General features: G+C 37.4%; 1 protein-coding gene across 2 annotated transcripts in view; it reads right to left on the reverse strand.

Annotated features, from left to right (window-relative positions):
• Window positions 1–1,115: 1,115 nt before the first annotated feature.
• The window catches only part of LOC140160632 (putative divalent cation/proton antiporter TMEM165), a 40,556-nt gene continuing 18,265 nt past the window's right edge, over window positions 1,116–23,406 (reverse strand). For both annotated transcript variants that reach the window (XM_072183885.1, XM_072183886.1), the window contains exons 4-7: window positions 23,031–23,206; window positions 11,492–11,674; window positions 7,806–7,911; window positions 1,116–4,935 (exon numbers count right to left, since the gene is read on the reverse strand). In XM_072183885.1, coding sequence (XP_072039986.1) covers window positions 4,847–4,935; window positions 7,806–7,911; window positions 11,492–11,674; window positions 23,031–23,206 — 554 coding nt within the window. In that variant the 3' untranslated portion in view covers window positions 1,116–4,846. The remainder of the gene's footprint in view (window positions 4,936–7,805; window positions 7,912–11,491; window positions 11,675–23,030; window positions 23,207–23,406) is intronic.

The raw sequence follows: 23,406 nt of genomic DNA on the forward strand, positions 1-23,406 counted from the left end.
GCGTCTGATGTCACTGTCAATTGCGATCCTTGATTGGTTCACACAGGTTAACCAGATCTATCTGGTGCTGATCGGAGAAAAGGAATAGCAGCAAATGGCGAAAAGTTACGTACTTTTACAAGGCAAAAAGCAGCTTTTCTAGGCATTGTGGACATGGTGCCTTCGCCAAAGAAAGTTTCCTACTATCAAGACCTAACTTTTGAGATGGTTTGCATGTTTAATGGTGCAAAATTAACAATAAGGCGCCCGGTTGCACTGCCGCGTTCATCAGCAAGTCATCATCACGACACTTGTAAACAAACCGTTCTCGAATTTGATTGACAGATGACGTCGGACGCAATAAATTCTTTTTATCTTTGTCTTTCGTTATATATATGTTCATAATACAATTGCTAACTTGTTTAAATGCACCATTATCCAATGCGCTATTCCAGTTAAAATTTATACACCCCCTATGGAAGACATGACCTTTATTTTCTACACAGAGGGTGTGAATTTCAAAAGGGGAATACCAGAAGGGGTGACTTCCAATTAAAATCCACACACCCTGTGTGGGAAATTAAGGTCGCTAACTTTGTGCAGAATTTTCTCGTATTCAGAACTATCATAGTTAAAAAGCCAATAATACCAGATGAAACTAGATGAATTTGGATCCCAAATTACCAAAAGGTAAAAAAGCTCAACCTATGTTGACCTGAAACATTTGTTTTTAACACTTTGAACTGCAAATAGCTATTTATTATTAATAGCAGTGCACCCTTGAGATACCAAAACCAAGTTAGGCCAATTGTATATGATTATTGAAAAATATGAACAGTTCCATCCATAAAATACAGATGTAGGGCATACATTTCTTATTTTGTTTACAATTCAATGGCAAAAATATTTTACAAATACTTCAAAAGGCATTATTTAAATTTCATTCGTAGATGGGTTCGTAAAGTGACCCGTATGACACACTTACACCCATAAATTAGACCAGGCTCAGTAGCAAAATACACCAATAGATTCTGTTACGCGTGCATGCTAGCTTGCTTGTGATAGTTATGATTTACACATATGTGATGCAATCAAGCAAAATCAGTCGGAACTCGGAAATAATAATTTTCAGGATAGTAAAAAGCATTTACAAAGCTGCATGTTACAGAAAACCCCATTGAAATTGAACAACAGTTCCAGAGATATGAGCAATTAAAGAGTTTCCAAAACAACAGGAAGCAAAAGGAAATATTGCCTTTGTATGTCTATATCTCAAGATCAATATTTTGCTTGATCGCATCACATATATGTTGCATACACTCGTACTAGGCATATATTGAGCATCAAGTGCACACATGCCTGTATGACTGGCTATCATGCACACAGAGGGATGGAAAACATCTAAAAACATCTGATTGCCGATGAGCAGTGAAACTTCCAATTACTGATATCAGCCACAGCCTCCTGCACTGCTTTTTTGTCACATATTAAAAGTCATTCCATTATTAAGAAAAATACTGCTCGCAAAATACATATCATCACTTTGAAATGAGTTATTATGGAATGGTACTGTAAACATCATAGCAAAATGAGTTGCAACAAGTGATTTACAGGTCTGCATTCAAACTTTGCACCTTCATTATTTACCTTGGCAGCATTAAAGCATAAATGGCCAATAATTTGAGAGTGTTATACTTTCATATCAAACTCTGTACTTTCAGAAAGTTTCTTCTTCCCTGATTCACCATGGCAGCATGAAGCCATTCTAATGACCGCTAATCTGTGCATGTTGTACTTCAGAATCAAACTTTGTACTTTCATTTACCTAGATTCACCTCGGCAACATAAAGCCATTCCAATGAACAGTAATCCGAGCATGTTGTACTTCCAAATCAAACTTTGTACTTTCATCTTCCCTGATTCACCATGGCAGCATGAAGCCATTCAAATGAACGGTATCCGAGCATGTTGTACTTCCAAATCAAACTTTGTACTTTCATCTTCCCTGATTCACCATGGCAGCATGAAGCCATTCCAATGAACAGTAATCCGAGCATGTTGTACTTCCAAATCAAACTTTGTACTTTCATCTTCCCTGATTCACCATGGCAGCATGAAGCCATTCCAATGAACAGTAATCCGAGCATGTTGTACTTCCAAATCAAACTTTGTACTTTCATCTTCCCTGATTCACCATGGCAACATAAAGCCATTCCAATGAACAGTAATCCGAGCATGTTGTACTTCCAAATCAAACTTTGTACTTTCATCTTCCCTGATTCACCATGGCAGCATGAAGCCATTCCAATGAACGGTATCCGAGCATGTTGTACTTCCAAATCAAACTTTGTACTTTCATCTTCCCTGATTCACCTTGGCATGAAGCCATTCTAATGGCTGATGATCCATGCATGTTGTCCCCTTTACACAAAGTATTATGATCCATGCATAGTCGGTAAAGGGACAAATAACACCTTGGTTGCATATGCACTGCTTTACTGGCACTTGTTCCCTTTGTGCGACGTCAGTCTGCTCGAGATAATTTTAAAAGTAGTATACATTTCTGATCATCTTCAAGTGACTTTTCTTGTCCTGATGGCGGCTCAGCGAGATATAATGCCACATTACAAATGCATCGTCCCCCATTGTGGTCTTGTGCTCTGCCCTTATTGGTTGTCTTTTGCTGCATCCTTATTTTACTATGATTCAGGCTTTACATGCACTCAGACTCGGGGACACAAATTTTGCACTGTGATATAAACAACATAATTTAATCTTCTGTTGTATTGCAAGTTCAACACAAGAAAAAGAATTTTAAAAAATGAGGCAGAATATTATAAACTTGCACAAAAATGTTAGCGAACAAATCAACATATCGATGAAGCCAAACACAACTAGTTCTACTTCAAAGCTAACCCCTGCCTCCCTATCTGCATGTAACAAAACAAAAATTACATTGATGCTGTTCAAGTATACAACAAAATATAATCCAATATTTTTAAACCCATCCCTGTCTAACAAAACTAATTCCATCCTTAGCATTTCATCAATCTTTGGTTCGCTCCCTTACACACTTACAAAGTGACAGCTCTTCAAATAGACTCTTGTTCCAGAAATTGAATGAACGACCACTAAATATGCATTTATATTATGCATCTTGAATGAACTAATTGTACATTGCTTATAAAAGTCTCATTCATGGCAGTATCTTAGCTTTGAATTTAGATTTGCTCATTATATGGATAAAATTGGCTGTCCTAATTTGACCTTTATAACAGTAACAGTAATCAGACAAGTTACTAGTATCTCTACAAGAAACTTGTCGGTTATCACAGTACCGGTGCAGCTGGTCCCTGAATGAGTGGTCAAGCTTTCCTCAGATGTGTCTGATGAGAGACATCTGATGAAAGCTCAACCACTCACTCAGGGACCGGCTGCACCGGTACTGTGATAAACGATGGTGTAATCGTACAACTTATTATGAATTCCTGTCAAGAAAGCCTATCTATATACTTATTCACTCATCAGACTTTGACATCCTCTTTGGGGTACAAAAAGAGTTCAACTATGTATTGCTATATGAGCCTTCTTTTGTACATCCGATCTACTTGTGCAACAGATTTCCTCAACAGCTTTGATTGTTATTTAATATTTGTCAAGGTGTTATATTTGCCCATCCCAGGAGCAAACTCTGTCCAAAATGATCGAGTAGACAGGTCTGGGAGACATGAGCAACAGGCTTTCTCAACAGGTTTGATTCAATGTAAATTATGTATCTGTTGAAATTATAAATTCAATTTGGCCTATGCTATGAGCAGATTAAACTCCCTGTCCAATTGACAGGCACACAGGTGCAACAGACTTCCACGGACCTTTTCAATTCAACATTGGAAATTGCTTGGAAAACTAGGCCAAGTGCTCCAGGTGCATACACGTCATAATACGCTCGCCTAAATTCACATAAGTGCTCACTACAGGCAAAATATCTCAATTCTCGATCATAAGAGGATGTACCTTCTGTGTACTGTTGCGTCAACATAATTTCCATGGAACAACACAATCGCACGACTACAGACCATGATAGGTCAATTCTAAAAAGATGTGCTTGCACTGTAAGTGAGTGGTGTTTGCGTAGTACGCTCAACACAAATATGGTGCGTTCCCAAGTTAGCTCTCATAATCAAGAAGTAGATATTTTGCCTGTAATGACACATATTACGCAAACTGCAATATAGCAATAAGTGTGTGATGATCCAGAATTATAAAGTGGGTTAGGCCATCTTAATTTAATAGTTTGTCTCAAAGTTCAAAATTTAAAAACCTAATGCGGAATAGTTTTTTTAGGGTTTTTTTTAAACTTTTTTTTTTATCTGTGGGACGAGCTGTTTGACAAAAATAGACCACCTTTTCATCTCTCAAGGAGGTTTCACTGTGGTCAAGATGAATAATTTATTGAGATTTACGATTTCGGGTATTTTGATGTTTGATGATGTCAGACGTGAGATTTTTGTGCGGTGGGTTTAAAAAAATAAATAAAACAGCCAAAAAAACTGAAATTGACTAAATCCAGCTGAAATAATGCGCAACAACAGGCGATTTTACTAATGTGTGCGGTGGCTTTGAGATGAACTACAAAATTATGATGGCCTGATCAAACACATACAGCTGTCTTCAGAAAACTTCAAATTGAAAAGGTCTATGCATCTGTCAAGGTTTTAATTTTGTCATTTCAGGAGCAAACTCCCCATCCAAAATGATGTGCAGACAGGTTGCTAGCCAAGACCCTGCAGGATTTATGGGCTTGTCCATTCCATTTCTGGATTGAATTTCTTACTATATTACACTAATGTATCAGATATGAATGTCCTCATGTTGTTGTATTCTCTTCACCAAGATCGTTAAAGAATAATGCTGAGAAGGCAAAGATTAAAAAGACTACACCACCAATGAGAGTAACTGCAATAGAAACACAAATACAGTGAGTGTTAATAACTAACAATATGACAATCAAATATATTGTAAATACCAGCTAAACCTTTCTTTTTTAAATATGTGACCAGCTTCAACAAAACCAGGAACAAGTCGCCAGGCATGTTTTTGAGTTATATGCCTTTAAAGATGACATTCCAATAAAAAATCAAATTTTGGAATTCTTAATTTCATGGTATTTGACCTTGGGACTGAGTGGACTTTCAAATCCTTGAAAGTATTTATTAAAAGGATGAATATTTAATCAATAATTGGCAGGTGAACTATGATAATCTCTATTTAATCTTGTCTAATTAGCCGATTGCTCATCAGATTAGCAGTTCGGCAAAAATATCAAGGTATCATTTACAAAACTATCCATATCTTGAAAAGTATTGATGCTATGTATATAATTTTGGTATCATTTTGAAGCTTATTGTTTCATGCTTCATTCAAATAATGAAATGTCAAAATGTGACTTGTTCCTGGTTTTGTCAGAACGGGTCACATATTCAACTCATTAGGTTTTTTTCAAACAAAACTTGCAACATAGGTCATTCAAAATTAGAAAAAAAATTTATATGAAGATTGGTGCTTCCTTTATGCATAGATTTTGCTGTATGGCACTGAACAAAGATACTAAAACACAGATCCAGACTTTTCACATAATAAAGGTCAGTGGGAAAGGACTCTGCCAAGAATTGCAATCATTGTCCAACTACTTGCAATGTTGCAATAAAACAATTTTTGCCCAAAACATGATATCATGTAAAGTGCCTGATTTTATTAATCAATATTGCTATTAATAGCTATTATAATTGTTGTAATTTTTAGTTACATTTGAGCAATTTTTACCTTTTTCCTTTCAACTTCATTGTATTTAATGCCTTTCCTTAATTAGATAATTACACAGCTATCTATTTACCTTTAATGACAATCATTTAAGGGGGTACTACACCCCTCGATAAATGTGTGTCTATTTTTGCATTTTTCTCAAAAACTAATAACACACTGGTAACAAAATTTATGTGTATATAGGGGCAAGGAATCAATTACTACACTGGAATTTCAGTGACCCAAGACAAGCGGTTCGTTATTTATGATAAGAAATAAGGTACCGCTAGGATGTACCTCATTTCCTATCATATATGCTGAACCCCTTGTCTTGAGTTACTGAAATTCCAGTGTAGTAATTGGATCCCTTGCCCCAATAATATACATAACTTTTGTTACCAGTGTGTTATTATTTTTGAGAAAATGCAAAAATAGTCACAATTTACCACAGGGGTGTAGTACCCCTTAATAAATACACAAGGCAATAAGACATATTTTGATGTATCACATATGAATCACATCTGATTTGATTCATATGTGATACATCAAAAAATTTTGAAATCTGTTTCTCACTTTCTCTTTCACATACATGTAGACCAACATGCTTATAGAGACTTTTGAGCCTGATTTGAGCATTTTGTTTGAGCCTGGTTCCATCAGGACCCAAGAATGTCACCACATAGATCGACCACTTAAGGCCAGAGTAATGGAAGACACATTCGTTCACGCCCGAATTTGAGATTTCTTGATATTTATCAACACTAAGATGTATTGTTTCACTTGAAACTGATAAAATACAACTTGCTAATATTTACTCGTATTTTTGCTTGATTTGTTTCACTCTTTTCAACTCTAAAAAGTCACATGGCTCAAGACAGCTTAGTAAATTGGCGGAAATAATGAGTCAGAAATGCGCTGAATGCGAAATATTTTGATTACGCTGCGATTCGCTTAGCGTGACGCTGGCGCAACTCTCAAGCGCGTATGTCCAACGCAGTCTAGGCGCATTCGGTTTGTTGTTCACGCCAGCAAATGTGGTGTAAACAAAACAAAAATTTGCAGTCAAAATGCCACTTAGATTTTTTAATTATTTTGAATTTTGGCGCACTGAAAGCAGACATTATAGATTTATTGGTGCAAAAAGATGCATATTTAGACCATGCACCCGATACAGCTTTTACAAGCATGAAAGTCTTACCGTTTTAAAATATAAGGACGTTTTGTGCATAATTTTGACATTTTTTTACTAAAACGTCGATTTCTCAGAGTTCACTTTTGACAATATTGCACGATTTTTGTGACAAGATAACTCGAAAAATATGCAAGCAAAAGGTAAACTTTTTGCACTATCGCTTAGAGTACATCAAAGCCTAGGGAAGGTTTTCTCATTTTTTCAAAATATTTGTTTTAAACAAAAATATACACCATTCTGTGCAATTTTTAGCTTAATAGAGTGACAAAATTGCTTTTTTCACATGTTTTTTTCAATATTTCGTAAAAAGAGTCGAATTTCAAACAAATTAAAAAACCTTCCCTAAGTTCATGTCTCTTCTTTATGAAAAGCTAACTGAATTTTTTTACTCGAACGGATTTTTTTTCTAAGTTGTCACAAAAAATTGGGGTAAAAAGTGAATTTTTGTGATTTTTTCAAAAACTCGAGATTTTTGAACAAATCTGACGTCACCATGCGATTCATTGACTCATTTCCTTTCCAAAAATGTATAGTTTTATATACTTTTGACATACAATTCAGAAATAATGATGCTCGAAAAGGTCCATGTTCTCTCCCATTACACTGGCCTTAAATAAACAAACATCTGAACTCTTTAACCCCTTGAGCACTATCTGCCGATCTAACATTGCCTCTGATTGGTCAATCAGAATGGAGCTTTGTAAATAATTCACCCCAATTTTTTTGTGTGGTGAAATTATTCTAACAATGTTGCTGATTGATCCAATCGATAATAAAAACTTCTTTTTGGCCAATCGGCAGGTAGTTCTCATGGGGTTAATCGTATACTGACCTGTTCTAACAGATATCCTTTGTGCTACTAATCTCCCTCCTAATACAGCTAAACCTGTACACAATGCATGACCTAATGTGCCTCCTATTGTCACACCTAAAACATTCTGAAATAAATCATAACATTAAATCAGATTATGGATGTGATTATGCATATGGGCAATTCCACGTTACTCGTGTTACATTTTTGATAAAATCAGCACATTCAATGTCATATAAATACAATTGAACAAGGAGTTGGTTTATTCATCTTCTCTCCACATGTACTTACAGACCCAATGTATCAAATCACATAAACTTTAATTTTGTAAATAACTAGATGAAACATTTATAGCAAAAAATGTGACTGTGACTCACGTTACGAAAAATTACACCTTCAAAATTAGGCTTTTACTTGTTCAATATTTCTCCTCAAACAAACAGCTGCAGACAAAAGTTTATACCACTAAGTAATTACCTTATATCTCAGCTGTATTACAGAAACAAACACCAAGTATATTTGAGATTGGTATTTTTAAATGGCCAACTTTAGCTAAATTGGTGCGTGACTCACAAGTTACGTGACTCAAGCACGCTCACTATTTTGATTACATGGTCCCACTTTGAAAGCTTTAAACACGCTCAATTTCATTTCCATTGTGGTCAGTTTTACTTTAGCACTATAAAAATACTGTAATTCAGCATTTAAAAGGACCCTCTCCTCTAGATCTGGGGTGGGGTGGTGGTGTGGTGGGGTGGTGGTAATGGGGGCCAATGATAGAAATTTAAAAAACTGGCAATTTGAATAAGAATACAATTTTCATATACATTTATTATGTACATAAAATGCATTGAAAAACTGTATGGAAACATTCATATACACCAGGCACAAAAAGAAACTTGTCAGTTATAGTCATCCTTGCTGTTCAACAACCTGATTTTGGATTATTCTGAAATATACATTTTGTTAATTGGACTTTGCTTTCTCACTTGACACCCTGTTCGTAAAAATTGAAAAAGAATTGCGCCTCTCAAACCCCAAAATTAAAAGTTGCAATTTCAACAATTTTCAATGGGATGCATTGTTGTGTTGTACAAGCACCACAGGCCGATCAATAAAGCACACAGTGTAACAGGCACAATTGAATCGTTAAAATTGTAACTTTCGATTTTGGGGTTTGGGGGTTTGGAGGCACATGTATATCTTGGTCAATTCTTGCGCGATTTTCATGAACAGGATGTCAAACGAGAAAGCAAAATCCAACTAACAAAATGTATATTTCAGAATAATGCAAAATTATCAAGTTGTTGAACAGCAATGTTGACTATAACTGACAAGTTTCTTTTTGTGCCTGGTGTATAATGCAAAACTGATATAGACCATTTAAGGTTTGCAAAATGGGTTCCTAAAAATTTTCCATATGTGCAAAGAGGGGTAAGGATTTTTTGGCAGGCCGAGAAGCGGATCAAGCAATTTATGGCAGGCTGAGAGGGGAGGTCTGCTTATTGCAGAGCCCCTAGTAGCAAAATATAAAAGGCTGCCGCTAATCAATGTGGAACACATTCCCCAGACTTGATTTATTCATCTTCTCTTTACATGTATCAAATTACGTAAACTTGTAATTTGTGAATAACTCTATGTAACGATGTAACATTTATTGGCAAAAATGTGGTTGTGACTTTTGTTACTAAAATTACCCCTTCCAAATTGAGCTTACTTTTTCAATATTTCTCCTCAAACAAGAAGCTGCACACAAAAGTTGATACCACTAAGTAATTATCTTTTACTGCAGCTATACTACAGAAGCAAACATAAAAGTACATTTGAGTTTTGGTATTTTTAAAATGGCCAACTTAGTGTGTGACTCGCGTTATGTTACGTTACGTTACGTTACGTGACTGTTACACTCACTATTTGATAACACAGCCCAATTTGAAAGCTCTAAACATGCTCTATTTAATTTATATTGTGGAATTCAACTTTAAACATGACCTTCTGTTCTGGGGTTAGGTGGAGAAACTGGGGTGGAATGGTGGTAGTGGGTGTTTATAATGGAAAGTCAAATTGTGAATTTGAATTCACAGATGGTGACAAAAATGGTTTCCAGTCCTGCAATTTGTCAAGTGATGTACAATAATTATGAGTCCTGGGGAGGGTAAAATTGGGAGGGAGAAGTTTTAGTGATTATTTATGGATTATTTTCTAGCCCTACTGTATAGAGAGCTGTATAATGTGTGACTCGCGTTACAATATCGTGACTCGCGTTACCATTTTGAATAGTCTGTCTCTGGTGGTACAATTGTAGCAAACCAAAAACCTTATGAAATAATTATGAGTTATGACCCAAACCAGGAGGAAAATGAAAGGGAACATTTATAACCCTTTAGATTTTTTACTGCATTAAAAAGTTGGTCTTTTTGTGACTCGTGTTACATGCTTAACATTATACAACTTGCCGTGCCATCCTGACCATTACCAACACGGCTTCCTAATTTTTTATTTTTTATTTTGACAAATTATGTATCAAACAACACTATCACAAAAAAGAATTGTTTTTGTTCCATATATTAATGAGAAAAAAGATTAATTACTTTTGACTATCTGCTATTAACAAAATGTAGCAAAATACATTAAATCCTTCAAATCAATGAAAAAAAAATACTGCAGCTGATATTCATTTGAAAATTTCTTTTTTGTTAACTTTAAAGGGTGTATAATCAAAATATATCATCAATCATTGCCAATTGCAAAGTTCATATTTTTGAAAAAATGTCATTTTAACATGGAATTGCCCATATCTGAACAGAATTACTATTCAACTTGGTATTATATTTATTGCTCTGAATGAAAACATAGCCAGCATTAAACAGTGTTCGAAATATGCCTCAAAAAGTTACAGGCCAGCCGGGCTTGACCTTAAAAAGTTACCGACCAGCCGGGCCAGCAACTAGATGCCAGTCAGAAAAGTCACCGGCCAGGCAAAAAGTTCCAGGCCAATGGCCGACTGACCGGCCCTATTTCGAACGCTGGCATTGAATCAAATTACATGGAAAGCAATGCTTCAGCACCGATTTATGGAGACGAACGCTATGAGGAAAGGCTCCAAGAATTTAATCTATACCCACTTGAAAGTTGGATTAGAAGGTGATCTGACACAGGTATTCAAAATCTTGAACGGCCTAGAAGATATCAGACCAGAGAAGCTCTATACCAATCACACAATACCAGGGGACTCATCTACATGTATCAGCTCTTTAATAACAGGGATGTAAATGGGGAACATATCCATTTCCTAAAAATCCATCTGGTCCTTGGACAGTTAGCTGAGGGCTTGCGTGCGGTATAGAACATTTAGAGGGGTTTGTCTGGGGAATAGGCTTTTATGACAAATTATCATCATCCAATTGCGTAAATGCAAAAACATATATATATTTTTTCAACATTTACGTATTTTCCGGAAGATTTACATCACTGTGAGAAGCAGGTGCCAGAGTGTTTTCTTCTTGCAGAGAGTGGTAAATATGTGGAACAAACTTTCCGAAGATGTTGTGAATGTTAGGACAACACACCACTTCAAGGGCAAAATTGATATGTTTATGGAAAGAAAAAAAATACTACAAGGCTGAAAACCTACAATTTTAACCCATGAAATCTAAGTTCAAGTATGAGATGTCATAATAAAAATAAAAAAACCAAACACCACTCACCTCTCTAGCTGCTAAAATAATTGTAGTTATTTGTGATCTATCGCCCCACTCTGCTAAAAATGTTAAAATAAAAGCTTGCACAAAAATAGGCGATAAGATACCAAGTACTTTCTTAGCTTTCCCACCGCGTATTACACCAGACTCTGGGTCATGTGTAACAGTTGACATAGTCTCTCGCTCCATCTGAAAAGAAAGAAAAAACAATTTATGAAAATCACTATTTCCTGAAATATATAAATCCATGTTCATTTTTCTCTTTCAGATATGAAGTCAACTTGTTTGCAAACACAATACATGTTTTCTGCTCAATTAAAACATATGAATCGCACATCATCAGCAGAATGCAAAACTATTGTTGTAGTAAAAGTGGGTAATAGTTAACGTTTTTGCAGGTTTAACACTTCTGTAGGCCTTGAATTGGTCACTTTTGGCTATCAAACTTTACCTACTTCTATGCCTACATCTGTTGTTGTTGTTTCTCCCCCTCTGCATACAGTCTAGTCTGTATTTTACTTGTTTCCCATGTTAAGTTGGTGTACCTTGCTCTTTTTCTTTCCTATTATAAGTAAACACAGCCAAAAAAGAAAGTCTCCAGTAGTGCCATCCCCATTTAATCAGATTCGGATGAGTTTATGGCAAAATAAATTATATAATAATTTTCTATACACCTTCCTCGAAGATTGATACCAAATTTGATATCAAAAGTTTATTCATCATGTGCCTATAAACCGTTGTTTCGAAATGCGTGCAATTTTAAAAATGACAAATTACTTAATTGACCACGCAAAAATCAATGCATGGTATCAGCTTATTATGTGGCCTGAAGCATGCCCGTACAGGAATCATTGTACACTTGCCTCGCGCACAATTGAAAGAGCGGGTATTTGATTTGCATTTTGACATGCATGGGCAAACCTTTAACCTGCCGGCCTATTCAGGCGACGTAATTCTTGGCACTCACGCTAGCTCTGCTACGTGATACAATTCCCTATGTCATTTTTAAAATTGCATGAATTTCCAAACAAATATTTCTATGCTCACGATGATTAAACTTTTGATATTAAATTTGGTATCAATCTTCGAAGGAGAGTGTATAGATAATTATTATATAAATTATTTTGCCATAAACTCATCAGAATCTGATTAAATGGGGATGGAACTACTGGAGACTTTCTTTTTTGGCTGTGTTTACTTTGATTGCACTTAAGATACATGTACTTGTGTACTCTTGCAACATTGTTGTCAAATCAAGCAAATGCAAAATTGATTTTCAATGCAGTTTTATCATTACGATGCGTATAGAGAAACAACATTGCTTTTTAATGAAAATATATCTGAAGTTAATTTACATGTAAACCAGAGCATGACATACATGTTTTAATGCGTGTATTTTGCAGAATACAATGTACTTTAATATATGAGCATGATTGCATATATGTGTGACATGCATGATCTAATCCACCGAGATCACAGTCGGACATTTTGAAAATTGAGGTATTACCATTTCTAACTAGACTGCTGCCCTCAGTCGTCAACCGGCTGGATTGACGACTGAGAAAACTACGTGCAATAAAAGTGACGGATTTTGCAACAGGATTCCTGTGGCATAGAGCATGCGCAGTTGTGTCCAAATTGACCTTTGACCGAGTTTGTTGTTTTAGAAGTTCAGAGCGCGATCTTGTCACAGCGGCGCGCGGGTACAGCGACGCAGTACACGGGCGCCGCTAGTCAATCACGCCACGGCGCACAACCAAAGTCGCATTGAATAGTTTTCAGAAGTCCGTCATGATATTGGCTGTAAGATAATCAGTCGTCACTACGAAGCATACACAGTATGCGAAGTGTAGACGGCTGATTGGAATTAGTCTAATTTCTAACTTGGTTAAATACCACCAATTAGTGCTGGGCAGTGCGTGAAAATAAAAGAGGGACTTTTTTCCTGCATGGCATCCTTAAAAGGTGCTTAAAAATCACTGAAAAATACCAAGCTGTATAGTAAAAAAAGTGCAAATTTCAGAGTAACATGCAGGAAAGGCATGTTTTCTACCATTATCTTACAGTTTTGATGAAAAGTTCCCAGAAATTCATCCACTGCATATCGATTTTGCCCCCAACCAGTTGGCTAAAATCTGTTCACAAAAAGGAGGGCGCACTGTAAAATTGTGGTCTTTCCACTTCAGTGCTTTAAAACAAAAAAAGTCTCAGGTCATCATATGTTGAAATTTTGGTCATTTGGGGATTCATCCTTCTACTCTTAATTGAGATTTTACTGTGAGAGTTCCTTATATGAGAAAATCGTGCTTGGAATCACCTATTTTTCCATTGAAACCTGTGTTATAACACCGGTTTCAATGGGAAAATAAGTGATTTAGTGGTATTTAACCACTTTTGGTGTACTACATGTACACTTTTACAGATGTTGAAATCCCCACATCCCTGCCAAACTTGTTTGAAAGGTTATGAACTTTATACTTGTTCTTTTGCTCCCTATTTTTACCTGGCGGTAAATTTCAATATTGCCAACTTTGGTCTGAGTAGATTGGATCATGTCATAAAAGAAAATGGTTCACATCATATTTTAACAATTTCATTATTCTTGGACAGCAATGGTTAGACTGATTGGCCCTTTTGTATCCGAGTTTGTAAAAGAATTTTCTTAATATTTTAGAAGTAGCCACTGGCCTACAGGTAATGGAACAATCAATATAATTTACTATACAAGAACACCCTTAAGGGGGTACTACACCCCTGGCCAATGTTGTGCCTATTTTTGCATTTTTTTTTTCAAAAAGTATAGCGCATTGGTGACAAGTAAGATATGTATATTATAGGGGCAAGGACTAGAACTACTGCACTGAAAATTCAGCAACTAAAGGCAAGTAGTTATTGATTTATTGATCAAATATTGGTTTTCCCTCATTTTTGACTGTAACTCCACAGCTGTTGTCTGTGCTGAAATAAATTTTCCAGTGTAATAGTTGTAGTCCTTGCCCCTATAATGTACATATCTTACTTGTCACCAATGTGCTATAATTTTTGAGAAAAATTAAAAATAGGCACAAAATTGGGCAAGGGTGTAGTACCCCCTTAAATTCATTAAAATACAGATTTTGATTTAAAATTTTTCCAAGGGGGGGCGTTTATTAGAGGTCATTTTTAGCACGAAAATTCCCGTTAAAATCATTAGGTAAGCTTAAAAGTCACGCTAAAATGACGAACTATGACCTTTTGACACTGACTTTTGGATCACTTCCGGGTTTGGATGCAGATTTTCGCCATTTATTGCTGCTATTAACGACCATGTGAGCAACTTGGTAAGCTTACTACACAAGATAGCATGGAAATATCGGAATTTTTGAAACATCTTGGTTGAAAAAAGTGGTGGGGGCGTTTATTTGAGGGGGGCGACTATTCGACGAAATACGGTATTTGTTATAACAAACCATAACAAACCATGTAAATGGTAAATGTAAATGTAAAAGCAATATTTGAAATAATAACACAGACATTTAATGTGAGAAGTCAATGTTGGGATAGCCACTTGCTTTGGGGGCAACTACCAAATTTAACTAACATCTGCATGAATGATTTTAAGATAACCCTATTACCCTGAGCCTAACCAAACCTCTGTTGACTCCAAATTGATCAAGAAGTTTACTTGGTTCAACTTTTAGTGGCAAAAATTATTTGGATTTTGTTTCTGCACATGACAATAAAGTCCCAACTGACGCTCAGCCTCACTTAAAGCAATAATGTGTGATTTGCATAAAGAATAGATTCCTATTTAAATGTTTGTTTTCACTGATCACATTATCCCCTTTTAATTTCGAGCCAGACAAATGAGGTATAACGAAGAAAATTGTGATTTCATTTCAGCGCCTACAATGCGTGTACTACGCTCGCCGATCGTAACATGTAATACTACACGGAGCATCGCACTCGACATGTGTACACATAAGCTGACATCCACGGGAGATGTTAGCAAGCTGTCGATCGATGAATTCTGAATAAAACCGGGTCCATATAAAAAGTTTAATTTTACTGTTATTAAAGCACTTCAGGCTTAGTCTTTTACGTGGTATTTTAATACACCACTAGGCATTATAATTGTGCAAAAAGTAGAAATCTGAGAGTTATGTAAGCTATCCACCAGTGGATCTTCTGCGACCCCTACGCAGAACTTCCGTTAGTGGATTAACTGCGCACGGTGGACGCAGGGAATCCACAGTCGGATTTTCGCGACGTTCGCTGAAACAACCCTCCGTATATAGGCGCCGGTGGAGTAATTCTGCGCACGGTCGCAGGGAATCCACTGACGGATTTTTCGGCGACGCGCGCAGAAACTCCCTCCGTATATAGCTCCGTGGAGTAATTCTACGCACGGTCGCAGGGAATCCACTGACGGATTTTCGGCGCACTTGCGCTGAAACAAACCTCCGTATATAGGCGCCGGTGGAGTAATTCTGCGCGACGGTCGCAGGGAATCCACTGACGGATTTTTTGGCGCACGCGCGCGCAGAAACTCCCTCCGTATATAGCTCCGTGGAGTAATTCTGCGACGGTCGCAGGGAATCCACTGACGGATTTTCGGCGCTTGTGCGTTGAAACTCCCCTCCGTATATACATTTTGTAGCGCCGGTGGAGTATTTCTGCGCACGGTCGCAAGGAATCCACTGACGGATCTTCGGCGCACGTTTTAAAAAAGAATAACTTAGAAAGTATGAAATGTATATACAGAGTCAGAAGTTAGAACGGTGGAGTAATTCTGCGCGACGGTCGTAGGGAAATCCACAGTCGGATTTTTCGGCGCGACGTGCGCGCAGAAACTCCCTCCGTATATAGCTCCGGTGGAGTATTTCTGCGCGCACGGTCGCAGGGAATCCACTGACAGATTTTCGGCGCACGTGCGCAGAAACTCCCCTCCGTATATAGCTCCGGTGGAGTAATTCTGCTCACGGTCGCAGGGAATCCACTGACGGATTTTCGGCCCACGTGCGCAGAAACTCCCTCCGTATATAGCTCCGGTGGAGTAATTCTGCGCACGGTAGCAGGGAATCCACTGACGGATTTTTTCGGCGCACGCGCGCTGAAACAAACCTCCGTATATAGGCGCCGGTGGAGTATTTCTCATGACGTCGCAAGGAATCCACTGACGGATTTTCGGCGACGTTTTAAAAAGAATAACTTAGAAAGTATGAAATGTATATACAGAGTCAGAAGTTAGAACGGTGGAGTATTTCTGCGACGGTCGCAGGAAATCCACAGTCGGACTTCGGCGCGCGTCGCAGAAACTCCCCTCCGTATATAGCTCCGTGGAGTATTTCTGCGACGGTCGCAGGGAATCCACAGTCGGATTTTCGGCGCTCGTTTTTCTTAAATCGTTATGATTTAATATTGGCCTATATTTCATATTTTCTGCCCTTTTTCTTAAACGTGCGCAGAAAATCCGTCAGTGGATTCCCTGTGACCGTGCGCAGAAATACTCCACCGGAGCTATATACGGAGGGGAGTTTCTGCGCACGTGCACCGAAAGTCCGACTGTGGATTCTCACATGCAAGCGCAGAAATACTCCACACTCTGTATATACATTTCATACTTTCTAAGTTATTCTTTTTTAAAACGTGCGCCGAAAATCCGTCAGTGGATTCCCTGCAACCCTACTGCGACCGTGCGCAGAAATACTCCACCGGCGCCTATATACGGAGGGTTGTTTCAGCGCACGCATACCGAAAATCCGGCAGTGGATTCTTTGGGTCCACTGCGCAGTTAATCCACTATCGGAAGTTCTGCGTAGGGGTCGCAGAAGCTCCACTGGTGGATCATGTACATACATGAATCTGAGTAAAATTGAGGGCGTCGCTGTGAAGCAAATCACACATTATGGCTTTAATTCACATAAGCCAGAGCCAATCTGAAATCAACTGCATGCACCATATATGAGTCTTGCCAATTGTAAGTTGAACAAGCATTATGCAAGTAGCTACCTTGAGTAGACGCACCTTGGATTTCAGTCTCCATCCAAAAGAGCGTACAACTCCTACATTACCTAAGCAAAGCCTCTGGTGGCATACTTGAATTCAAAATCTCTTATCTGATTGGTCAATTTCAATGAAAATCTATTCAGCAATTGTTACTTCAAGCATGTCATCTGACATCTTGTTTGAGTGATGTAGGAGTCATAGGCAGTCAAGTTAGCTCAATCAGTAAAGCCCTCGACTCTGATATGTTACAGTACCAGTTAGAGTCCTGCAGTGTTAATTTTTTCACTAACTTGAAATTCCCTGGACAAGCCACTACTCGGTCTACCCGTACAAAACTTGGGAAGCAATGTCTGCGATGCACACCGACATCGCCTGGCTAATAATTATTTGGTGCAGCAGGGACATTAAAATGAATACACGGGATCGATACACGTGAATTGCTATGCACGATTTTGATATCAGACGAAAATCTTCGGATAGTGGGTTAGAAAATGATGAATATCTCCCCTAAATGAATTTTTCTCAAGAAACCAGATGTGGTCCCATACACTTGAAAATACGTGCTGAACAGATATTATAGTCGTTAGCGTGCGCTTTGAAAATTGGCTGTGCGCTTTGAACACAAAATTTGACCAAAACTCTCAATTTTATATTGCGTTGGTCCTGTAGGCCTATGGACTACAGCGCGCAGCAGGCTATAGCGGCACTCACTCAAGTGGAGACAGTATATTACCATTGACCACAATGTCGTATACAAGCTTGCTTACACAGCGAGAAATCAATTACCCCGCCTATTGTCATAGCCTTAGTCAGGTCACTTCGCTAATAATATGCATCTCATAAGGTCCGAATAAAATAGCCATGTGTGGCTGTGGATTCAACCTACCATGGCGATTTCTACTATGAAGATATCGGGGCGATGTCACTGTGCGATGATGTTTACATAGGTTGACCGGGGCCTGCGCTGATCTCAAACTGCTTAACTCTGGAAAAGTTTATGGATGGAATGATTTGGGCCATCATGTATATAGTTAATGGATGGAATGATTTGGGTCATCATGATCAATGAATTTCTGTACAGTGTGCTGCATTTGTGGGTCATTGCTCTATAGGGTGATCAATCAATCCAATTATTTACATATTTATTGATAAGCCATCTGAGACAAAACTGATAAAAGTGGTTTTGCCATGTTCAAAGACTTTTGTCTGACACAGCGTTTATTTTATAGGCCTATTGGTCTAAAGGCACGCATCCAACACTTTACTTGGTAAACCACTTTTATCACCCACTTTGTGTGCCGATGTAGCAACCTTGTCTTCTAACTTGAGACAAAACTGCATGGATTTATGTCTGAAGCACTTTGTTGAACAAGCAACTGCATTTTATGGAACACTGATAGATGACAAAGAATTGTAATACCAATACATGTAACTCTGCATGTTCAAGGTTGTTGTTCAGCGAATCCATTTTTGTGAATTGAGAGTCGTAACGCCTGTCATCTGCAGGTGCCTGCTCAAGCACAGTGCGTGTTACAAGGACACATAAGAAGTGCTAATGGAAACTACAATGAAAACAAACAACTATTCTAATGAGTGAAACTACTATTATGAAGAACAGATAAACTATGTGTATAATAAAGTTCCTCCATTCCTTCCTTTCCTATTAATAATTCCTTTCAATGGGTGATTCAAGTTGAAATCCATACACGCCATATGGAAGACATGACCTTAATCTTTCAAACAGGGAGTCTGAATTTCAAGTGGGGTTACTTGAATGGGTGATGAAATTTACATGTACACCCCCTTGTGTTTGTGTGGGAGATTCAAGTTGTGTCTTCCATAGGGGGGGGGGTATGGATTTTAATGGGGTAGCCCAATTGATTGTGTTTTCCATTATTATCTGTTACAAACTCAATCTTTAGCAGTTGGAAAATTGAAGCACCCACGACTGTATATTTGTGAGTGAGAAGATACTGACCAGATACTAGGACTGTTATCGACTGTCGTATGTGTCATATTATCGTTGATATGACCCTAAATCTGACATGTCAAAATAAATTGTCCTTTTTCGACACTTTACGGCACATATCTCAAAAAGAAAAAAATGAAATTTCCATGCTATTTTGTCCGAATAAGCTTACCATACAATCATATTTTCACTGGAAAATCAAAAATTACCTCCCAAAGTTGTCCCGAACCCAGAAGTAGAACAAACCAGGAAGTATATTTACACCGGAAGTCGGCAATCGTAACTCATATCGGCATGATTTTTAGCTTATTTATCGACTTTTTTCAGTATTTTAAAATCTCACGAGTTTCGACACGTGTCGATTGTCGTATTTTTCCCCCGACGAAGTGTTGAATTAGAAATCATGTGTCGATAACAGGCCTATCAGATACAGAAAACCCAGATCTGATCTGAGTCACTGTATTGGTTCACTTCACACAGTTTCCCTGGTAAAGAAGACATCATTTGGTAACTGAGCACATTATTCTAGTTTCAATTTTTCAAACCAATTACAACTTATGTCTGAATCTTTGCTACAAATTTAATGCCAACAGCTGCAAAGGTTTAGAGAATAGCTTGAACTACATTTGGTAGAATTTTGCCCATGATTGTCATGCATATTAATGAAATTTAGTCAAACTTAAACAATATCCTGTTGTCTTCACAGAAAATATTGTCCAACTACATCCAGTTAGGAAGTTGTTGTTTCACCAGGTTAATTGGATAAACACATGATTACACATGGCTGACATGGGATGTACTTCCTGCTTTGATAATTACATATACAATTGAAATATGAAAAGTGCTACTAACAAAACTCTTACATGTACAAAAGTTCTTAACAAATCACTTTTTTTTTCAAATCCAGCAAAACAATTCTGTCCTTTTAAAATAATCAGAGCGAGTAAATTTTGCCTTTTGTGAAAAGATTTTCAGCTCAAGCCAATAAGTAGAATATACATTAACATGTACATTATGCAGGGCACAACAAAAGGTCAGCTCCTATCAAACTCTGGTGTAAATGTCCCTGGTTCCCTCCCCCGGTAAAGGAACAAAATCCCACAGGGTTCTCAGTACAAATGACCATACAAATAGCTCAAATTTGCCCAACTGTTAGACAAAATGTTTGAAATTTGCCAAAATATTTTGGGAAAAGTTAAAAAAACTTTTGGTAAAGTGCAGTCCTTACACAAACAATTGTTCACTCTCTCCATAACAGCAAATGAATTATGGGCCAGATGCAGTGGATGACAAACATACAGCAGATACACCACATGTATTTACTTTTTGCCACAGGCAAATACTTGTCACACTCACAGGGGTTATACTTCGTGAAATTTTTGGACACATAGCCCTTAGCCATGTCTATGAGCCCTGCACGGAATACAACCCCTGACTGAATTCTTTGTCTTCTACCAACTGCACATGTTATTGTAAACTCATCCCAAAAAGAAAGTATCCAGTTTGATTTTTGTCCACAAATCAAAGAAGGGTGTCTTAAATCAAGACCTACTTAAAGTACAGGGTGTATCAAAATGATTGGTACCGACGACTTATCATTTTTTGCCGAATTATTTTACTATTTTGTGTACCAGTTTGGGGTTAAATGTTTACATATTTGTAATTATAATAGTTTTATCTTCTCTAAGAATTTTAGATCATAAAGATAGCGCATTTTTGTCAGAAGTTACGTGATTCTAAAGGAAAGTAAGTGTTTTTACACTTTTCATCGCAACGCTGGATCAGTAGCGCACCATTTTCAAAGCTCTATTTTGCTACAGATGCCTTTTGTGAATGATATGTTGAAAATCATGGAAATGCTCAATTTTTCCCTTACCTATTTCTTCATTCATAATATTATAAAAATGTTCTAATCATTGGTTGAGCGTAATATTATTGACTTGACTAATTTATGTGGGGTAAAAGAAATTTGTGTATCAACGGCTTCCAGGGCGGTAATTTAAATTGTAGTATTGAGGTTACTAAGTAGATGGTGTGGCAGAATGGCTATAGACTGTAGACAGTGTAGGTTAGGTTAGACCTGGTAAAAGTTATTGGAATGGCTCCACAGTATTCCACATTTCAGCATGCTTTCATAGTAAAGAATCACTGGTTGACACGAAGCTATGGAGGAGTGCAGAGAAGATTTAGAAGACAGTTTTCAAGAGCAAGGAGTATCCCATGCAAACTTGCTATAATTTGCAATGTTTCAAACTTTGATATGGGCAGTTACAGAATGGATCCCCGGTGTTAAGTTCATTCAAGATAGAGCTTCACCTCACACTGCCAGAGTCGTAAGGCAGGGACTTCAGGAACTGACTTTCTAAAAGCATGTGTAAAGCAATTTTATGTTATGTAGACTAAGATATTGAAGAGCATGAATGCAATAAATAGTTCAAACAGTGAACCTATTCATTTTGTGTTGTGTAAGTAAAACAATGATTACGCCGATCTTCGCTTAAATGACAATAGCTCCCAGATGCATCAACCTATCATCTTCATATTATTAGATCGATAAGTTAACATATGATCCTTTCTATTTATTGTAAAAAAACTATATTAATTAGCAGTTTTATATTTTTGATATATTTTTGAAAATGTCACATAGCCCGGTACCAATCATTTTGATACACCCTGTATGTTACAGATGAATTTATTCCGCACAGTTTGATACCTAATTTGTCCAAATTGATGCAGAATTAACGACACAGTGATCTTTTAAATGCAGTCACTTCAATTTTTAAAGTTGCAGTAATTCCTATCGATGTTGTTCTCCTGCTTCATAAAGGTACACAATAACAGAGGCGGTCTAAGGCTGTTTGACTCCACTTCATGTGTTTTATTCAATACATCTCTTTCTTCCTCAATGTTTTACTGTTTATTCTTCAAAGTCCATATGGGATATGTCCTCCTGCTGCATCAATGATTGTCAGACATCTGCGGCCCATGCTCTCAGCGAGATTCTGATGCGCCCTAGCCTTGATCTATCGCTGCCCTTATTGAGTAGCACAACCAAATCAATAGGAATTTACTGCAACTTTTGAAATTGAGATGATTGCATTCAAAAGGTCATTGTGTCATCCATTCTGCATCGATTTGGACTAATGAGGTATCAAACTCTGCGGAGTAACTTTATCTGTAACATACTTTTGATAGATATCGATTTATGACCACATCTTTGACTTATGGACCAAAATCAAACTGGATACTTTCTTTTTGGGATGCGTTTACTTGTAAGTGGCAACTGAAAACACAGTATTCAAAGAGAAAATATTGTACCCGACTTTGATGGCAAACCATAGCGCGACTTCTGATGTGCCCATGTCTTCCTGTGCCATGTGACAGAATTGCGCAGTGAATGTTCCAAAAACATGTATCAAACTTGAAACACCAGTCAAAAGGTTAAGCTACTCAACTGTCTAAAAAATCAATATTATTCCACAGATTCTGGGCGTAAAGCCTGCCACAAAATAAACACATAAGATCAGTCGTCGACTGAAACATTGACTGACAGAGGGCGCCAGTTTAATAAACACATGTACAACCCACCTCTTCATCTCTTTTTTTAAGATCAGCCTGTACTTCTTCAAATTCTTCTTGTCCTTCATCAGGTGACATCTTATAACCCTCATTTAACATCCTCAGACCAAATACAGCAAATAGAATGGTAGATGCGTAGTATGTAAACCATCTTGGAATGATTGTGGTAGCGAAACCTAAAGCAGCTATTATTGGGAAATCAAGAAGAAGAAAAAAGGTTTCAGTCTTTATCATATGTTTCAAATCAAGTACATGTACATAAAGCTCATCTCGAAAGTCAACGATACAGAATGGTAGGTGACTAGGTGCGTAGTAGGTGAACCATCGTGGAATGATTGTGGTAGCAAAACCTAAAGCAGCTATTATTGGGAAATCAAGAAGAAAT

Source organism: Amphiura filiformis, chromosome 9, assembly GCF_039555335.1.
Source record: "Amphiura filiformis chromosome 9, Afil_fr2py, whole genome shotgun sequence".
NCBI lineage: Eukaryota > Metazoa > Echinodermata > Ophiuroidea > Amphilepidida > Amphiuridae > Amphiura > Amphiura filiformis.